Source organism: Chaetomium strumarium, assembly GCF_033439665.1.
Source record: "Chaetomium strumarium strain CBS 333.67 chromosome Unknown B0T15scaffold_6, whole genome shotgun sequence".
NCBI lineage: Eukaryota > Fungi > Ascomycota > Sordariomycetes > Sordariales > Chaetomiaceae > Chaetomium > Chaetomium strumarium.
Window position 1 is genome coordinate 1192393 of NW_026944434.1, and position 16481 is coordinate 1208873.

General features: G+C 57.3%; 5 protein-coding genes across 5 annotated transcripts; 1 reads left to right on the plus strand and 4 right to left on the minus strand.

Moving 5' to 3' along the window:
- Window positions 1-157: 157 nt before the first annotated feature.
- On the minus strand, window positions 158-1502 carry B0T15DRAFT_265415 (cytochrome oxidase c assembly-domain-containing protein). Its single transcript, XM_062863398.1, has 2 exons — window positions 967-1502; window positions 158-896 (listed from the first exon to the last, which is right to left on the minus strand). The coding sequence occupies exons 1-2, from the start codon at window positions 1280-1282 to the stop codon at window positions 202-204; spliced, it is 1011 nt and encodes a 336-aa protein (XP_062718947.1). The 5' UTR covers window positions 1283-1502; the 3' UTR covers window positions 158-201.
- A 220-nt stretch (window positions 1503-1722) lies between these two features.
- On the plus strand, window positions 1723-6151 carry B0T15DRAFT_401992 (uncharacterized protein; the record flags this gene model as incomplete). Its single annotated transcript, XM_062865137.1, has 8 exons — window positions 1723-2748; window positions 2813-3135; window positions 3820-3986; window positions 4055-4177; window positions 4236-4627; window positions 4718-5343; window positions 5434-5688; window positions 5740-6151. 8 exons carry the CDS (start codon window positions 1723-1725, stop codon window positions 6149-6151), a joined length of 3324 nt encoding a protein of 1107 aa, XP_062718948.1.
- Window positions 6152-6504: 353 nt separating this feature from the next.
- B0T15DRAFT_513374 (60S ribosomal protein L13) lies at window positions 6505-7533 on the minus strand (the record flags this gene model as incomplete). Its single annotated transcript, XM_062868034.1, has 6 exons — window positions 6505-6903; window positions 6988-7048; window positions 7110-7207; window positions 7282-7328; window positions 7405-7438; window positions 7531-7533. 6 exons carry the CDS (start codon window positions 7531-7533, stop codon window positions 6505-6507), a joined length of 642 nt encoding a protein of 213 aa, XP_062718949.1.
- Window positions 7534-9201: 1668 nt separating this feature from the next.
- On the minus strand, window positions 9202-12031 carry B0T15DRAFT_265551 (hint-domain-containing protein). Its single transcript, XM_062863399.1, has 3 exons — window positions 11490-12031; window positions 11002-11379; window positions 9202-10917 (listed from the first exon to the last, which is right to left on the minus strand). Exons 1-3 carry the CDS (start codon window positions 11925-11927, stop codon window positions 9286-9288), a joined length of 2448 nt encoding a protein of 815 aa, XP_062718950.1. The 5' UTR covers window positions 11928-12031; the 3' UTR covers window positions 9202-9285.
- Window positions 12032-13074: 1043 nt separating this feature from the next.
- B0T15DRAFT_560036 (uncharacterized protein) lies at window positions 13075-13807 on the minus strand. The gene has a single exon (XM_062870521.1). The coding sequence runs from the start codon at window positions 13792-13794 to the stop codon at window positions 13222-13224; it is 573 nt and encodes a 190-aa protein (XP_062718951.1). The 5' UTR covers window positions 13795-13807; the 3' UTR covers window positions 13075-13221.
- Between the last annotated feature and the right edge of the window lie 2674 nt (window positions 13808-16481).

Below are 16481 nucleotides of genomic sequence, written 5' to 3' on the forward strand. Positions count from 1 at the left end.
CCTCTCCTCCCCCTTTCCGTTGGGCCATACCCTCCAGTTCTACGATGCGGAGCCGGTTCTTCCCTCTCTTTTCCGAACCCATCCTTGCTTCGGCTGGACAGGGACGAACCTGATGTAGCAGCAGGTAAGTCTCAACCAGCCCTGGCCCCCTGAGCAGACGCAACAGCCTACCGTCGCCCATCTTCGCCAACAACCAACCGATCACCACAGCCACCCCTTCTTCTTCCCCTGCTGCTCTCCCGCCCCAGCCTCAGTCTGCGCCTCGCCCTTCGCATCATCTGCAACGCCGACCCGGTCCAGTGGTCCTCCCTTGCGCTGGTTCTCCTTCTCCTTCTCGAACGCGGCTTGAGCTTTTGCGCCGACGGCCCGCACAAGGTCGCTGTCGCGCACCCCTTTGCCGTCATCCTCCTCGCTCAGCGACTCCCAGCCGAGGCGGGGCTGTGGCGACATGACGGTGTCGCCTTCCTCTTCGCGCTTGAGGTTGGATGTTAACCAGGCCCAAAGGCCTCCTTTGTTCTCTTTATCTTGCGACGGCTGAGACTCGGGTTCAGAGGCGGATTCATTTGAGGGCCACGAGACGGTTTCGGTTATGCTTTGGGGCCGTTGTTGCTGACCAGACGCCGATGCCGACGCTGGTGCCGACGACGCCGGCTCTAGAGCGCCGGGCAGCTTGGAGAAGAAGGACGTCTTGCGGCTCGCGTCGCGCTCGCGCTCGAGGTAGTCCTCCACCAGGGCGATCTGCTCCTCGGTCGCCTTACCCGTCATGTAGGCTATGCGGGCTGCCTCGAGACTGTCGGCCTCGATCTTCTTCTGTGCCTCGATCCACTCGGCGGTGCGCTTCTTGTTGTACATGATCATGTCGACCGCTGTGTAGGCGGTTACAAGGCCGGCGATAACTGAGGGAGGTTTGCGGATCAGGATCATTGGTGTATGAGACAGGACCAGGTCAGGCGCCGAGGCACTCACCCGTAAAGCCAACCAGCCCAAACACGGTGACCCTGTGCGCCGAGTCGAATAACCGCCGGCTAGAGGCGACCAACCTGTCGAACCTCGACACCTGCGTCGCCTTCGCCCTCTGGTGCGCCGCCCGTAACCGGGCCACCTTCTGCTCCGGGGTTTCTAGGGGTGGGGGCGCTCCGGAGCCAGCGCCGGGAGGTAGGGAGCCAGACTTGGGCGGGGTGAAGCGGGATGTTGGCGCAGCTGCTTTGGAGCTGGCATGGGGCGTCGTCGCTGTAAACCGCGTTGCGTCAGTGACGCTGCGCGGGGCAGTGGATATCGGCATTGTTATGTTTCTGGGCGTGGTTCGTCCACGGGCTGCTCGGGGAGCTGGTAGGGCGGTGCGGAGGTGAGTCTGATGCTTCGAGGCGGGAAAACAGGCGGTAGGGTAGGATGGTGGGCGCAATCAATTAGTCTCCGGCGACGAAGCTCGAAGCTCGGTCGTCGACCTCAGATGATCCCATTGCCAAGCCAAAGTTTTTTGACCCGAGCTTGCCTTGTAACTATGTACAGTGCAGTACAAGCCACAGATTGCTGCCGAAATGTGGCTGATCCCACCCGATAGGTGGTAGATCATCGGACCCGTGGAGGCCCCACTTGCTCTCAGCAGAACCCGTCGCGGGATGGAAATTTTGGCTGGAGCTCACAGGCTGCTGGCGACTGCGGCACGAAAGCACGAGAACCGCATCGGCCGCCGTAATTGACCGCCCATTCTAGCATACCAAGATGCGTCGCTTACCTAGGTTGCGAAACGCCGCCCCGGCGGGCTTCGTCACATCCTCGACACCCACCGGTTCTCTCCGTGTGCCCACCGCAGCAGCCATCGCCACAACCTCCCCTCTCTCCCTGGCCGCGAGACACAACCTCAACAGCTGCAATGCACCGGTCCGGCCGTCGCAGCGCCGCTTCCTCTCCGACACCCCTTCCCGCCCCTCACAACCCCAGACCACCAGCCCGCCGGCCGACGCGTCAACCGCCGCTTCCCGCGAGGAACTCGAGTTCCTAGACGACGAGCACTACCCACCCGCGCCTGCGGAAATCCCCACGCAGCTAGTCTACCCGCGGGGCGTGACCACCGTGCCGCCGCCCTCGGACATCTCCGACCCGGCCTACAAGCCCGCCGAGACAGCCGACGGCCTGGAGGAAGTGGGCGGGCTGGCCGACTGGTGGGACGACCCGCTGCACTGGGGCAGCGAGGGCGGCGTGCGGCAGTTCGTGGCGTCCGTCGCCACGCCCTTCGGCCCCGCCGAGAAGGTGACGGACCCGGCCATGCTGGAGGTGCTCGCGCGGCGGGCGATCATCGAGGCGATCGTTGTCGCGCGGTTTGCTGGGGCCGGCAAGCGCAAGGCGGTGGATCGCTTGTTTGCGCATGTGGATGGGAATGAAAGGCTGGACCAGTTGTTGAAGGCGCAGATTGTCGTTGACAAAACCGGGGCCGCGACGCTGAAGAATGCGGACGCCGTCAGGCTCTGGGTTATGCTCAAGACGGCGGTGAAGAATGCCACGCATCGGCGGAAGGAGCAGCAGCAGCAGCCAGCGGGGGATGGGATAAGCGGGACGAAAGAGGAGGCAGAGGCTTTGACGGCGGATGCTCGAGAATCTGGGGCGCAGGAGGGGGAGGCCACGGAGGCGAAGGAGGCGTTCCCCTCAGCGCCGCTCACGCCGGAGGTAGCGCAGCAGTACATCGAGTCCTGGAACAGGAACAAAGGGTGGAGGAAAGCTGAGTTAAGAGATCCGGTGGTTAAGTTCTTTGTGAGTGCCTCCCTTTCTGGCTGATATCTGTTTGCCTCAGCCTACTGACACACCAGGACCGTAGGCCGCCAAGAGGATCCAGCAGCTTACGGGACATCGCCTCCATGACGGCAAGCTGTGTGCCCTCCACACCGTCGATAGCCTGTTGAAGCAGCTCGTGGAGCCGCCCAAGCCCAAGAAGCTTGTTGAGCTGGTCGAGTCCAAGGGCGTGTTCAAGGACTTGCCCAACGTCCGCGTCTTCCCCCGGAGAGTCACGCCGATTGACAAGGAGAAGATGGTCGGCCGCTGGAAGATCATTGTCAAGGAGCTCGAGAAGCGCGAGCTACCCGTGATTGGCACGGGCGACTACGGCGAGCCAATCGAGAAGAAGTGGGTCGAAGGGAGGACGTAGCGAGCGGGCTGCTGAAAGGCTTGCGTGCACTATGCCTAGGGCTGCATCTCGGCCGTGTAACATGTATAATGTAGACAATATCTGTGCCCGCGTACCAATTTTTGCTGTTTGATTTAACTCAGGGAGGCATGTTGGTGTTGGTGCCATTTTGCTCCCTAGGGTTAGTGGTGGATTGTAGGTTGCTTGCCTCGAGGGTTGGGAGACCACGGGCGCTAACTAATGCTAAGGTGGTGGGGTGCCGAACAGCCAAGCACGATGAGGTGCCTCGTGTTGACCGACTGCAGAGTCCAGACGAAGCACATTGGAGATCCAGGTCTGAGTCCAGGCGAGATCCAACTGTGTGTGTCTTAAAACCCATGACATTACAGCCCAGATCCTCTTGATCTCCGACCGGAACAATTTGGTGTTGGAACGGGGACAAGTCGAGACGCACAGCCCAATATATCATCAAAACGCGGAGTGAAGTGATCAACCACTGATCCGATGGATCGGGCACCAGAGAAGATTACCGAGCTCCTGCGTAGCCCGGCTACAAATCGGAGCGACCGTACGGCTCAGCTGCAGGAAGTTCTTAAGACAGTTCGAGAGGAGGAAAGTGTCGATGGCTTGGCTGTTGTTGTTGAGAGACTCGCAGACGGGGCGAGGGACCGTGAGTCGAAGTACGTTTGTTCATGGGATAGGTCCGTGAAGCTAACGGCCGTATCGTTGGGCCTAGCATCTTGGAGGTTGCCCCTCGGCGACTCTGGAGCCTTAGAGTTCCTTCTCTCTCGTGTGCCTACCGCGGACCGCCAACACCCCCTGAACAAGCAGGCTCTTCGCTTGGTGGGCAACGCCTGCGCCGACTGCGGTACGCCACTAAAACTCAAAACCGGGGTATTCTCTGTCATCGGGGCTCTGTCACTAACGAAACACTAGACGAGAACCGGGCCAGGGTACTCGAGTCTGGAGTTTTGCGGAGCTTTATCATGGAGTGCATGAAGGAGGACGCGCTTCTGCCCTTTGCAATCGCTGCAGCACTCAACCTCTGTGTTGACTACAGTAAGACCCGATCCCAGACAGGCTCTCTGTTTTGCGGCGGATCCTGACGGCGTCCTAGAACTCGGGCAGGAAAAAGCCTCCGCGGCAGGATTGAGCGAGGTTTTGGTTGGCATTGTGTCTGGAGAACGGCTCTTGTCATGCCAGTCGTCTCTTAGCCACATCATGGGTATTTTGCAGCTGATCTGCAACCAAGACTCTGAGGCCAGGATGGCCAACCCTCAGACGCCGGCCCTGCTCCTCGATCTGGCCACCAGCGGAAGATACGACGTCGACCTGGACACGTTCATGGAGATATGCACACCAGCGCTAGCCTACCTCACCTTGGAGGAGTTCCAGTCAGCGGCTGTGGCCAACCGCAACATCGAACTGTTGCAAGCGGCCTTTCACCAGCTGTACACCCGCTTTGACCTTGGAGACCTCGATTCCGACACCGCTAGCCAGCTCAAGCAGGTCGGAGACGCCTTCCTGGCTGTTTTCGCCGATGTATCCGCGCTCCCTGGCTTTGCAGAGGCCTGCGCTCTCGGCAGCGGACCTGTCCAGACGCTGGTAGACTGGCTGGGATCAGCGCCAGCCGTATCCCACCTCCAAACAGCCGCATGCCTGGCCCTGGGCAACCTCAGCCGCTCCGACGAGTCAAGCACCGCACTCCTCCCACACGTTCAAGAGCACCTGGTCCGCATTCTTACTCAGGCGATCCCTCCGACTTCCTCTCCACCTCCGATTACAAAAGCGCCCGCTCCGCCTCTGCAGCTCGTTCACGCCACTCTCAGTTTCCTCAAGAATCTGGCCATCCCGCAGGCCAACAAACCACTTCTGGGTGACGCCCTCCTGGATCCATCCCGTCCGCTCCTCCCACGCCTCTGGGCTTCAACCCGCACGCAACCCCAGCTCCAATTCACCGCCGTCTCCCTCACCCGCCTGCTCCTCGCCAACTGCTCCCCGAACGTCCGTCACGCGTGTACCCCCCTCCCCTCCGACAGCGAGGAGCCCAGCAACCTCGCCCTTCTCACCTCAGTCGCCTCCTCCGCCGACGAGGAACCCATCAGAACAGAAGCCGCCCGCGCCGTGGTCCAGGTCTGCCGCGCCTTGCACCCCTCTCCGGCCGCAACCTCAGACATCCTCGACAAGTCTTGGGCCTGGCCATCACCACCACCATCACCATCAGCGTCAGCAACAGCCACAACAACCACAGCCACAACCACGACCGACACCGCCGAGTCTCCCACGTCCACGTCCACGCCCACAGGGATCGACAGCTCGAATGAGAAAGGAACAGAACAAGATGAGACCCTCGCCCGCTTCTACAAAGCCCACGCCCACGCCATCACAACCTCGCTCCACCAGTTACTCACCCAGAAACGCTTCCCCACCCTCCGGTCCGACGCCATCTTCTGCCTGGCACTCATGAGCCGCTCGTCGCGCGAGGGCGCACACGTGGCGCTGCAGGTGCTCCAGTGTCGCCGCCAGCCTGGCAGCAGCGCATGGCAGGCTGTGGCCGAGGCGATAACTGGGTCTGAGCAGTTCGGTGGCGGTGGTGGTGGTGGTGGTGGTGGTGGTAGTAGTAGTAGTGATGGCGATGGACCGTTGGCTTCCGCGCTTTTCACGCCGGGCGCCGATGGTGAGGAGGGAAGAAGGGATACCAAGGAGTTGAACAACAAGGTGGAGCAGCAGCAGCAGCAGCAGCAGGAGGAGGAGGAGGAGGAGGAGGAGGAGGATGTTGGAGTGAGCGTACAGAAGCTCAGCCTAGAGCCGCAGCTCGTTGATCAACAGGCACAGACGAAGCAGCCGGCCGCCAGGATGGCCAGGATGGACCGCGAAAATGGGATGGTTTTGGTTGCTGAGCTGCTGCGGTCTTGTCCGGATGCGCTTTCGGAGCTGAGGAAGCCGTTGGAGGCGGTGCTGAACAAGGGCGGCGAGCTGCTCGTGCGGGATCGGGAGGAGGAACAGAATAAACTGAAACAATTGCTGGCCTAGTAGGTACCTCAGGTAGTCAGTCATGCTGAAGATGTCCTCGCCGAGTGGCATTCGTCCGTCGGAACCCGTCAATTCCGGCCCCTTCCCACGATCACTCGGAATGCGGCTTGGCCATCAGTCATGCTTTTCCTGTCCATTCATTTGCGATGCTCTAGCAAATCCCTATGATGCGTGTAAACTTTCTGAACCCTGTCCTGAACGCAGTCCCCGAAATTACACGGCCATAGGAGAGGGAAACCATGGTCCCCGCCCGGGTTATCAGGAAAAGCAGAAAGCGAGACCAGACCAAACCAGCCAAACGAACACCGGGAACCTTGCTATCCGCTGCCGCCACCAACCCGACCAAACGCCCTCTATTTCTTGGCCTTCTCCTCGTCGGCCTTCTCCTTCGCCCGCTTCTCCCGGACACCCACAAGGCGGGCATCCGACCTCGCCTTGCGGAGCGCCTTGTAGGCACCGCCCTCGACGCCCTTGGGCATATCGCTCTTCGAGATCTCGCTGAAGGCCGAAGCAATGGGGTTCTCGACGCCGAACGAAGCGGCGATGCGCTGTGTCGTCTCGGCGGTCTGCTGGTCCTTGGGGGTATCGGTCTTCTTAGGCTTGTTGGACTTGCGGGGGAAAACGATAAGGCGGGCCTTGTACTCCTTCAGCCGCTGGACGTTGATAGCCAGGCTCTCCTCGGACAGGTTCTGGCGCCGGTGGTCGACGGCAATGCCGACGGTGGGCGCGTAGAGCTTAGGAATGCCGGCCGCCTATTTTGTCTTGCGCGTCAGAAAAATCCCATCGTCCTCATTTCCTTCAGTCCGTCTCGTCCCCCCAAGCTCGATTCTTCATACCTTCAGCTCAGCCAGCGTGAAGCCGCGGCCGAGGCGTGTCCGGCGGTTGTACTTGATGGTACTATAATGCCACGATTAGCCTCCTCTTCCTCCTCGAACCCGGTCCTTCGGGAGCAACGAACGGGCATCGGACAACCGGGCGGAGCTTGTCGACCGGGCGGGGAGCGACCGCAGCAGCCTTCGCACGGCGGGCCAGGCGGCGGGTGACCTTCTTGCCGGGCTATTGTTCCATCCTTGCGTCAGAAATGCGGTCCATCTCAATTCCATCGCTGTTTCCTCCGCGGTATCACGAACCTGGTCGAAGTGGCACCGCACACGCCGCTGCCACTGCTTGCGGAAGTCTGGAAAATTTCGTGTCAGTGTCGTCGTCCTCCTCGCAGCGCTTTCCTCGTCGTCAACGGATGGGCGGGTGCTCACGGTTGTTCGGAATCTGCTGATTGTGCTTGATCGCCTAGATGTCGGAATTTGCATCAGTGAAAAGGCTCAAGCAATTGATTGAGAGAGCAACCGCATTTGCAACCGCTCCAGCAGCATAGTCCTTACCATTGTGCCGGTTTTGGATCAAGCCCCTCTGGTCCCTCTGATTGTCGAAAGTATCACCGGTCGAGAAGCGGATGCAATTTCGAGGTCGCTCGCTTGGAGGTCCCTCCCAAATTTTTGGCAGGGCTTGGAAACCCTATGAGAGCGGTGTGCGGTTTTGATTCGCTTAAATCCGCTGCGGTGGGGCTCCCAGCTTCAAGTTCTGGGCTCGCCGTCTCAGGCCGACAATCCAAGTGGGGCGCAGATGGCCTCAGGAGGACTGGGTCACTAGGTGGGCAGGCAAAATGCAGCACTGCAGTTGTTTGCTATTCTGCATACTAATTGCTCACAGGCGATCCTTTGCTTGCGTACAAAGGGAATTGGGTGAAACTAAACGGGACTCGGAAGGCCGCTGGGCAGTTGTGCACTTTGGCCTACAATCTGCAAACAGAGAGAAACTTCAACCTGCAATTACAGACCGGGAGCGGTTGCCTTCCAATGGTCCAGGGTTTAGGAGGCCCGGGTTAGGGTCGTTGGATTCAATCGCTCAACCTCCCAGGCACTGCCAGGGTCACTGCATCTAAGTAACCCAGACATTCTATAACAAATACGGATACAGCTTCCTTATGTCACTGACGTAGTCCCCTATCTTAAGGTCATCAGGACTTCTACTTTAGTTAACCTCCATGGGTCGCTCGTTTGAGGCGATCCATCAGCCAAAGTACCTAGGTCGTCGGTTGTCCAGTCACCTACATCTCTTCGAAGCCAGCTAACAGCATAGCTATCGCGCATTTCTTCAGGTGCGATGTTCCAGGTTAATAGATAATGAGGGCACTCGGGGTCCCGGCGGGCTTTGCTCGTTGTTCTCTACGGACCTAGTAGTCGGGCTCGGACCCCCAGGGCGTCAAGTCGTGTCGTCACTATCGTGTCGTAGGAAGGTAGCAAAACCCAGGCAAAAGTGAGTTGACATCCTTCTCACGATCAGGCCGTTGATGGTAAGTCATGAGGCAGGAGGTGGTGTCTGGAAGCGAACTGTAATAAGGTAGTACTAGTAGTCCTCATGCTCTTTTAATAGCAATGGGGGTATGCTGTTAGCTGAGCACATTGTGGTCCAAGGGAACCTGATTCGGCGTAGACATACCGAGATGGTACAATATAAAACTCGGAGAACGTGGACTGAGGCTATATCGTGGTCTTCCCTCGGGGTTACCCCTTCCTGTCTATGTGTAGATTTTGGCCGCCACGTCCAGCCGCTCTTTAACCAGGAACAGTCTCGCGAGCGCGTTGTTGACCAATTCTCTTACCTGGGGTTCGGCGCCCGAGAAATGATGAATAGGGAGCGTCGAGATCAGTAAGGCTATATGAGAAAAGCAAGAGGTGTATTCGGCGTCTAAGAACTGACTAGGCGTGTGTTAACGTGTCAATACTATGTGATGTAGGTAGCTAGGTAGATAGGTCGGCCATCTGTACCACATGTGACATGAAGGACGCAGTTCGGTCACCCGTGGCAGACCACAAAGGGCCAGCTGGTAACGCTGAGTGGCGGGAACTTTGCTTGTTCTTACCGTTGGCTCCATTTTGCGCCGCCAATGAATGTCGATCAACCGGCATACTGTACTACAGTTTACGGTATGGTCCGGGAATAAACGACGAGAACGTAATGTCGTCGCCTGCATTGCTTCAAATGTGTTCAGTCTTTTGCGACCTCCGACTCTGTGACGCGAGCTGCTTTTCCCGATCGTGGGTAGCCTACACCCAACCAACTATTGCACCCTTATCTCAAACCTGAGCACGGAAAGCACTTTTCCTCGCCCTACTGCTGCTAAGTCCATTGACACGACCCGTCTCAGGATCTCTCGTCAACCCCCGTCCAAGCACCACTCCGCCGGCCGTCCTGGGCAGCATCGCCAGCGCCCTGCTGACCCTACTGTAATCCCCATAGAACTGGTGCGCTCTCACATCATGCGGCTTCCCCTCTTCGAACTCGGTCAGGCCGTGACCCATCGTCACGCCCCATGTGCCCCCAACCATGATGGCATGCGCATTGGCGTCCTCGTCCCGCTCCAGGAGAACCGAGTACACGGGGCCCGAATACCTAACCGGCTTCATCGGGACGTCCTTCGGAAATGCCCACACGCAGCCCGGGAGAGCCAGCAAAATAGGATGCCACGGCGTGACCAGCAACCTCCGCTTCGCATCTGCCGACGTGACCCGACACATGGCAGCCCTCCGCGCCTCCATCCTTAGAATAGCCATCACCTTCCTCGGCCCCCGAGGCGTGATGACCTCCATCCCCTTCCTCAGCCGCGCAATCCGCACGGTTCTCCCCGTAGCCAGCAGGACCTTTGCACACCCGGCAAAACACCCGTTTTCCACGTCATGATACCGCTTCATCGACGCCAACACTGGCAGCGGAGGCCCCCTACCACCACCACCACCCCTGCTGCTACACCGGACTGGCAACGTCCGACTCGGCGCGGGCGCAGGTAGCTGCTCAAAGGCGTCATCCAGACGCTCCCGGCAGGCGGCAAACAGCGGGCTGTCGACGCCGTATCGCAGCGGGCCGGCGTCCTTGAACGAGTTACAGACCTGCCTCGCGTGCGCGCCGGCGATGCTGGGCAGGTAATGCATGCCCCAGCGGCGGTAGTACGAGCCGTCGAGCAGGGCGAGGGCGATCTGGCCCGCCGCCGTCCATGATGATGATGATGATGATGATGATGATGATGATGCGGCAGCGGCGGTGGCGGGATTGCTGTTGAGATCCTCGAGGCGGCGGTGGTCGAAGTTGAGGAAGTCGGCGCCGCACAGGTCGGTGAGCAGGGAACGACAGCCTGGGTGGGAGGAGGCGAATTCGGGGTTGGCGGCTGGTAGCGAGGCCAGGAGGGCCTGCAGGCGGGTGGGCAGGTCGGAGGGGGGGTCGCGGAGAGGGCAGTGCTCGAGCTGCGGGCGCTTCAGCGGGTAGATGGTCGAGAGGAAGGAGACGAGCGCGGAGCGGGAGACGTGGTAGGCTATTTCGGCGCGGTCGAGTTGCGGGCCCGAAAAAATGTCGAGCGCGTGTCGGTAGGCGACGGCTTGATGCGTCTCGGGCGCGAAGCGCTGGTAGTCGAGCGCCGCGGTGATGATTGGGGGCGATGACCCGCCGGCCTCGACTTCGGCTTGGATCACTTTCACGCCGGTGCCGAAGCGGAGGTAGACGTCCCTCGACTGGCCGTATTGGACATTGCTGAGCAGGATGGTGAGCGACGCGAGAGAGTCGGGGACGTCGCCCCCCAACTGGAGAGGCTCTTGCTTATCAACTGCTTCGCCTGTCGTCTCTTGAAGGCCCAGATAGCTCGGGTATGTCAGCCGCAACCTGGCATTGTTGGCGAACGTCGACTGGAGATTGGCTACGGCGTGGATGAAAACGGTGCCCTGGGCGTGCGTCAATTTCAGAGCACGACAAAAACCTGAAGTAGAGCGGGAAAAAAAGAAAAAAAAGAAAAAGCGAAAACCCACAAGCATGCCAGCATCAGGAATGAACGAGTAATTGCCCCCGCCCGCTTCGGCAACCGACTTAAGCAGGCCGGATTCCAGGCGGTAGCCGAAGCCGAAGGTGTGGATGGTGGCCGGGAGCGGCCCCATCTTCTGCAGCTTGGGCACATATCCCTGAGGTGGGCACATGTGATTGGGGATCCCGTCAGTCAGCACAAGCAGCGCTGGTACCCTCCCGCCTGAGCCCGGTGGGTTGTCTTTGCTCTTGCTCTCTCTGAACAGATCGAGGCCGTCGCGGATGCCGTGCCAGAGGTTGGTCATGTCGAGAGGCTTCATGCGTTCGATTTTCTCAACGGCCGCTGCCTTGCTTTCTGCTGTCATGGGTGTCAGGGATTGGAGCACCTAAGCAGTAGTAATTAGTAATTGTTTGATTTCCCCTGGGTTAGTCCTTTTTCCTCCAGACTGGGGAAACGGGATAGCATGTAGAACAGTAAACGGGTTAAACCGCCTACCTCGGTGTGGGTGGAAAAAGTTACGATGCCCAAGCGATCCCTTGCATCCAAGGTTTCGATTATGGTGCGGGCCCCGTGCTTCACCAGATCCAGCACGGACAGGCCGTACTCCTCTTCCTCTCCGGAGTCATCGGCCGGTCTGCCCGGCCTCGATGGCACAGGGGCCGCGTTTGCCATGCTGCCGGAGACGTCGATCGAGAGCACAAGGTCACAAGGGACATGCTCAAGCTTTCCGTCTGCCGGCCTGCTGGGCGGCTGAATTTTGACGATAACGCCGTCCGGTCCATCTTCTGATGAGAACGGGTAAATGTGTACCGAAGGCCCTTGGTCTTGGTTCTGTTTCTCCGTCCCTCGTCGCGCGTTCGGGTCCTTTGCCGACGAATCACTAGTACTGCCCGTGCCGTCGCTGCAAACGGTGAATATCTTGGTTAGCGTCATTGCTCCGGCGCTGAGATTTCCTTCTTTCCGACGGCTTTATGTCTCGTGGTCGGCGCTTAGCCTCCTTCAGGCACTGCCAACGTGAGTGCTGGGAAACACTACTCCAAACGACAGGACAAACCACGAAAAGACTGAAGCCCGTTGAAACGAACCCAAGCCCAAAACAGCAACAATTGGTCGGCGGTCGGGGCGAACGGTCCCCTCATTAATGACCACCCGTCTTGACCCAAGATGGGCAGGAGGGAGGGCTCGACCTATTTATTACGCCTCCATACCTTACCTTCGCTCTTATGTAGAGCGCCCGAGCCAACCTGTAATCATAGCAATGTCTTGGTGGCGGACGTACCAGGAAGGCCATCCTAGTGGCCAGGCAGACTGGGAGGCATTCATGGCATTTTCATGCGGATGATACAAGACCGCTTCGGCGACCGCCAAGTGGCCAAATGTGCCTCGGTATTAGCAGTGGCGGTACAAACCATCCCCACAAAGTTGAGAGTACGGATACAGCGCTGCGGACCACGCTAGGTCGGACTCGCTAGGGTACTTCCCGGCCGCGAACTGGAAGCGTTGCTGCGTGGGTGCGTCCAGGCATCAAGCGCCTGACCCGTCGTAGATGGTCTTGACTCTGTTGAGCGAGCGACTGCCGATCGTGCAACCAAGCCACAAGATCACCGGCTGCTTTTTGGTTCTATTACTTCGTATACCGTTTTACGCCGTCCCGCACCTCCCCCTGGCCCAGCCCCTCGCTTCGCTAAGAAGCCACGCAGGTATGTAGGTAGACAACCCTCACATTTTAACGGTTTATTAACCTCCCGGGTCTCACTTTCTTTTGCAAAATCAGCGCCCTTGTAGGTTGTGAGCCCTAGCCGTGGCGATGAGTCTCAGTATGAGTTGCCTCTACTGGCAATCCTTTTCTACTAGGTACTTTGTCGGCTGTTTCCCTCTTCTGAGTCTTCCACTGTTTCCTTGAATTCGGCCGAGCCCTTATTAGCCTTGGGACCCCACCTCCTGAGCAGAATACGGCAGGTAATTGATAGTTACAGGAAAATCAATCCACCACCACATAAGTTATCACAACTAGGTCAAAACACATGCAAATTGAACACAATTGATTTATTCTAATAAGGTAGCCTGTCAATGCTCCCTCGGCCTCTATACATTTCTTTAGCTTAGTAGGGATTTCATCCACCCAACGGTTAATAGTCTCCTGTTTTAGTGCACCCCAGCCCTCTTGCGCCCATTCCTTAAGTGTGTTATCGTTCTTCTCGACAATGCAGTCCGGGCAGTACCGCTCCTATGGCCTCCGGAGGACCCAAATCTTACTCCTGGGAACCCAGCCAAAATGGCTCTCATTAGAGAACCGAACGTGGTACCAATCCTTCGGCTCGAGGTACCTCTCAAGCATCATACTGGAATATTCTAGCCGGTTTTCCTTGCGACGTATTGACCGGTACTCCCGTTCGCAAGCAATGCATTTGTGAAAGTTCAGCTCCCGGAGCGCCCGATGAACAGTGCAAGCCGAGACATCAATGTCGAGCCCAGCCGCGGCTGGAATTGCTTTCCAAGGTAGTGTACGACCTTCGAACCCCCCTTGTTTAATGTACCGTTCGGTTTGTTTGAGGGCTTCGTTATCGAGTAGCTTTTTTCGGCCCGGGGTTTCTGCGTGGGTATTGTGGAAGGTTCGGCTTTCTGGGTGTTCGGCTATACGTTGGAGGATTCGGTGGCTCGTTGTATGGCTTACACCATGGTGTTGAAAGACACTCTCTTTGGTGAAGAGCCGGCCTTGGCCAAGTAAGCCATTCTGACGGAAATAATTGATGGTACCGACAATGCGGTTCTTGGGGGTTCTGTGATGCTGAAAGCCCATTTTGAGATCAAACTGCCGCAGAAAATGAGTAGGAATACGATGTTGTGAAGGGAAAGATGTGACACCACGGGGGTAAAAAGATCAGTCTGGTCCATGTCAAGCGCTCTGCTGCATCCGACAAAAGAAGCATCATGAAGTGTTTACTTACATTGTGTTGTGGCCAGCCAATCGTAAGCTCGCGATGTGCCGCCGCGTGGGCTTCATGATGATGACCAGCTAACGCACGCCATTCCTCTTGCAGGTCATCTCTTCGCCATATCCCGTCACGTGCCCGTGAAGTCCGTCACACATCGTAGTACACGCTGAAGTTTCTGACGCGGCTGTTGAGACTGCAGTACCCCCCAGAAGGTTTTGAGTGCTGCCGTAGTCAAGAAGAGAAGTCATGTTTTGAGCTTTACTGTTTCCTATTCGCCAGAAATCAAAACAAAGGCAATGAGGCACCCGTGTTCAGGGCACAGACGATTTGGCTTACACAATCACCCAGACCCTCACCCAGACTCTGCACAGACTACATATTCTATGCTTCCCGTCTTGGATCCTCCAAGGTCTCCTTCACTCCTGCCACTCCAACTCAGACCTCTCTCTACAGTCTCTAGTCTCTACAGCCTTCGCGAGCCTCCATCTCCAAACCAACGGCTATCTTCTCCTTCACTCGTTCCACTTCCACTCAGACCTCTCTCTACCGTCTGCATCCTGCTCGAGCATCCATCTCCATACCAACGACCAACGACCACCAACCTTTCCCCCCAAATCAAAAATAAAAAAAAAAAAAAAAAGATGCCCTCTTACGCGCATCGTTGCTGCCAGTGCAACGGCATGGTGGTCATCAGCCAACTGCATCGGTTGCAAGCATCGACAATGCAGCAAGTGCGCCCTCATAAGGATGGACTGCATCACGGCGTCCGACCCGGTTCGACTTCGACCTGCTCACACGCAACGCTCCGAGCAATCCATCCCTCACAAACCACAATTTAACCCCAGGCTCCGGGTCAGTTGCAACCCAGACGACTGAAGATGAAGTTGACTACTGGAATAGACCTGTCTACGATTGAAAAGTTTCCGAGTTGCCACGGGCCTAGCACACCCCATGCCCCAGCTATCGGCCGCGAGATCCAAATCCAATGGGTCTTCCACCCAGGTACATACTTACAAAAGCCCGGATAGGGTCGGCGGTTAGGGTCCGTTCCGGCGCGGCGGCACCTGGAACAGACGCGCCCCGGTTAGGGTAGGCTAGCGTTGGGTAGTGTTTCGGTTACAGTTGTGGTTATTAGGGCTTCGCTGGCTAGGATTAGGCCTCTGTTAATAGAAAAACGCTTTGCGCGAGACCTGTTTCAATGGCGATGTTGTCAATGGTTTACTCAACAAACGTGTCCGTACACCGCCCATGTAAACCCCTGTTGATGTCCCTCGCCGGGGAGTTCGTGATCCGGATTTCGTCCCCATTACGGATTAATCACGTATGTACGGATGTCCCTACCAAAAGAATCCGCTCACCGCTCTGATATATAGCCGGCAGAATTAGCCGGTATTTACAACAGCTGTATTCGGTCCCAATTAGGAAGGGATAAACTCCCCCGCATCGTACATCTCTTTCCATTATCATCCTCTTCAACGAACCTCTTTTACTATGGTTTACCATGATATAGCTACACGCGCTCAAGCGCTAACTCTCAAGTTGATTGTTCAGCTCGATAATAAGCAGGTGGAAGAGCTTACTGGCATTAAGCCGCGGACTCTTAACGACCTTGCCGATAGAGCTCTCGCACGTGGCTTCGACCCAAATGTCTCCCCCCCTATCATCCTCGACGAACATGTCTGTGATGCTCCAAAGACCGGCCGTCCCTCGAAGAAAGGCGATAATAAAGATGCTGTTCTTGAGAAGGTCCGCCAGAGCCGGTTCGGCCGTGAGATGACATGCGCTTATATCTCGGCGGAGTTAGGCAATACCATCTCGCCAATGACTATCTGGCGTATCCTCCGTACTGCTGGGATGAAGAAGACGAAGCCAACACGCAAGCCTGGTCTAATAGAAAAGATAAAGAGAGATCGGTTCGAGTTCTGTCTTCGCTTTGAGCATTGGACTCTCGAAGATTGGAAGCGAGTTATCTGGTCTGACGAGACATCTGTCGTCTTAAACCATCGCCGGGGTAGTTACCGCGTTTGGAGGACCCCTGAGGAGAAGTTCGTCAAGTCTTGTATTCGCGAGCGCTGGAAGGGATACACTGAGTTCCAGTTCTGGGGCTGTTTCTTATACGATTCAAAGGGGCTATGTCATATTTGGCATCCAGAGACCGTGCAAGAGAGGAAGGCAGCCGAGAAGGACCTCGAGGAGCTGAATACAAAGCTAGAACCTATCCTCTGCGAGCAGTGGGAGCTAGAAACTGGAATGAGGCGCTTGAAGCTGCGGAATCAAGGCGGACAAGCTCCTTAATGGAGGTAGGATACGAAGCACGGCAAGCTTATACGACGAGAAGGCTCTGGCGTTGATTGGTATCGCTACCAGAAGGAGATCCTGATGAAGAAGCTCATTCCATACGCCAAGCAGTATGGCCCAGATGCTCTTGTTCAGGAAGACCTGGCACCTTCTCACGCCCACCACGCACAAGCTACAATCTTCTCAGCGGCTAGAGTATCAAGACTCGTCTGGTGCCCCAACTCCCCTGATCTTAATATGATCGAGCCGTGTT

Excerpts from the sequence above, each read along its gene's own strand:
- B0T15DRAFT_265415 (XM_062863398.1), bottom strand. The coding sequence starts at position 1,282 with ATGCCGATATCCACTGCCCCGCGCAGCGTCACTGACGCAACGCGGTTT. Across the intron at positions 897-966 it reads TGGGCTGGTTGGCTTTACGG|TTATCGCCGGCCTTGTAACC; the intron begins GTGAGTGCCTCG and ends AACCTCCCTCAG.
- B0T15DRAFT_265551 (XM_062863399.1), bottom strand. The coding sequence starts at position 11,927 with ATGACGCTAACCAAGATATTCACCGTTTGCAGCGACGGCACGGGCAGT. Across the intron at positions 11,380-11,489 it reads CTTTTTCCACCCACACCGAG|GTGCTCCAATCCCTGACACC; the intron begins GTAGGCGGTTTA and ends ACTACTGCTTAG. Across the intron at positions 10,918-11,001 it reads TTCCTGATGCTGGCATGCTT|GGCACCGTTTTCATCCACGC; the intron begins GTGGGTTTTCGC and ends ACGCACGCCCAG.
- B0T15DRAFT_560036 (XM_062870521.1), bottom strand. The coding sequence starts at position 13,794 with ATGGGCTTTCAGCATCACAGAACCCCCAAGAACCGCATTGTCGGTACC.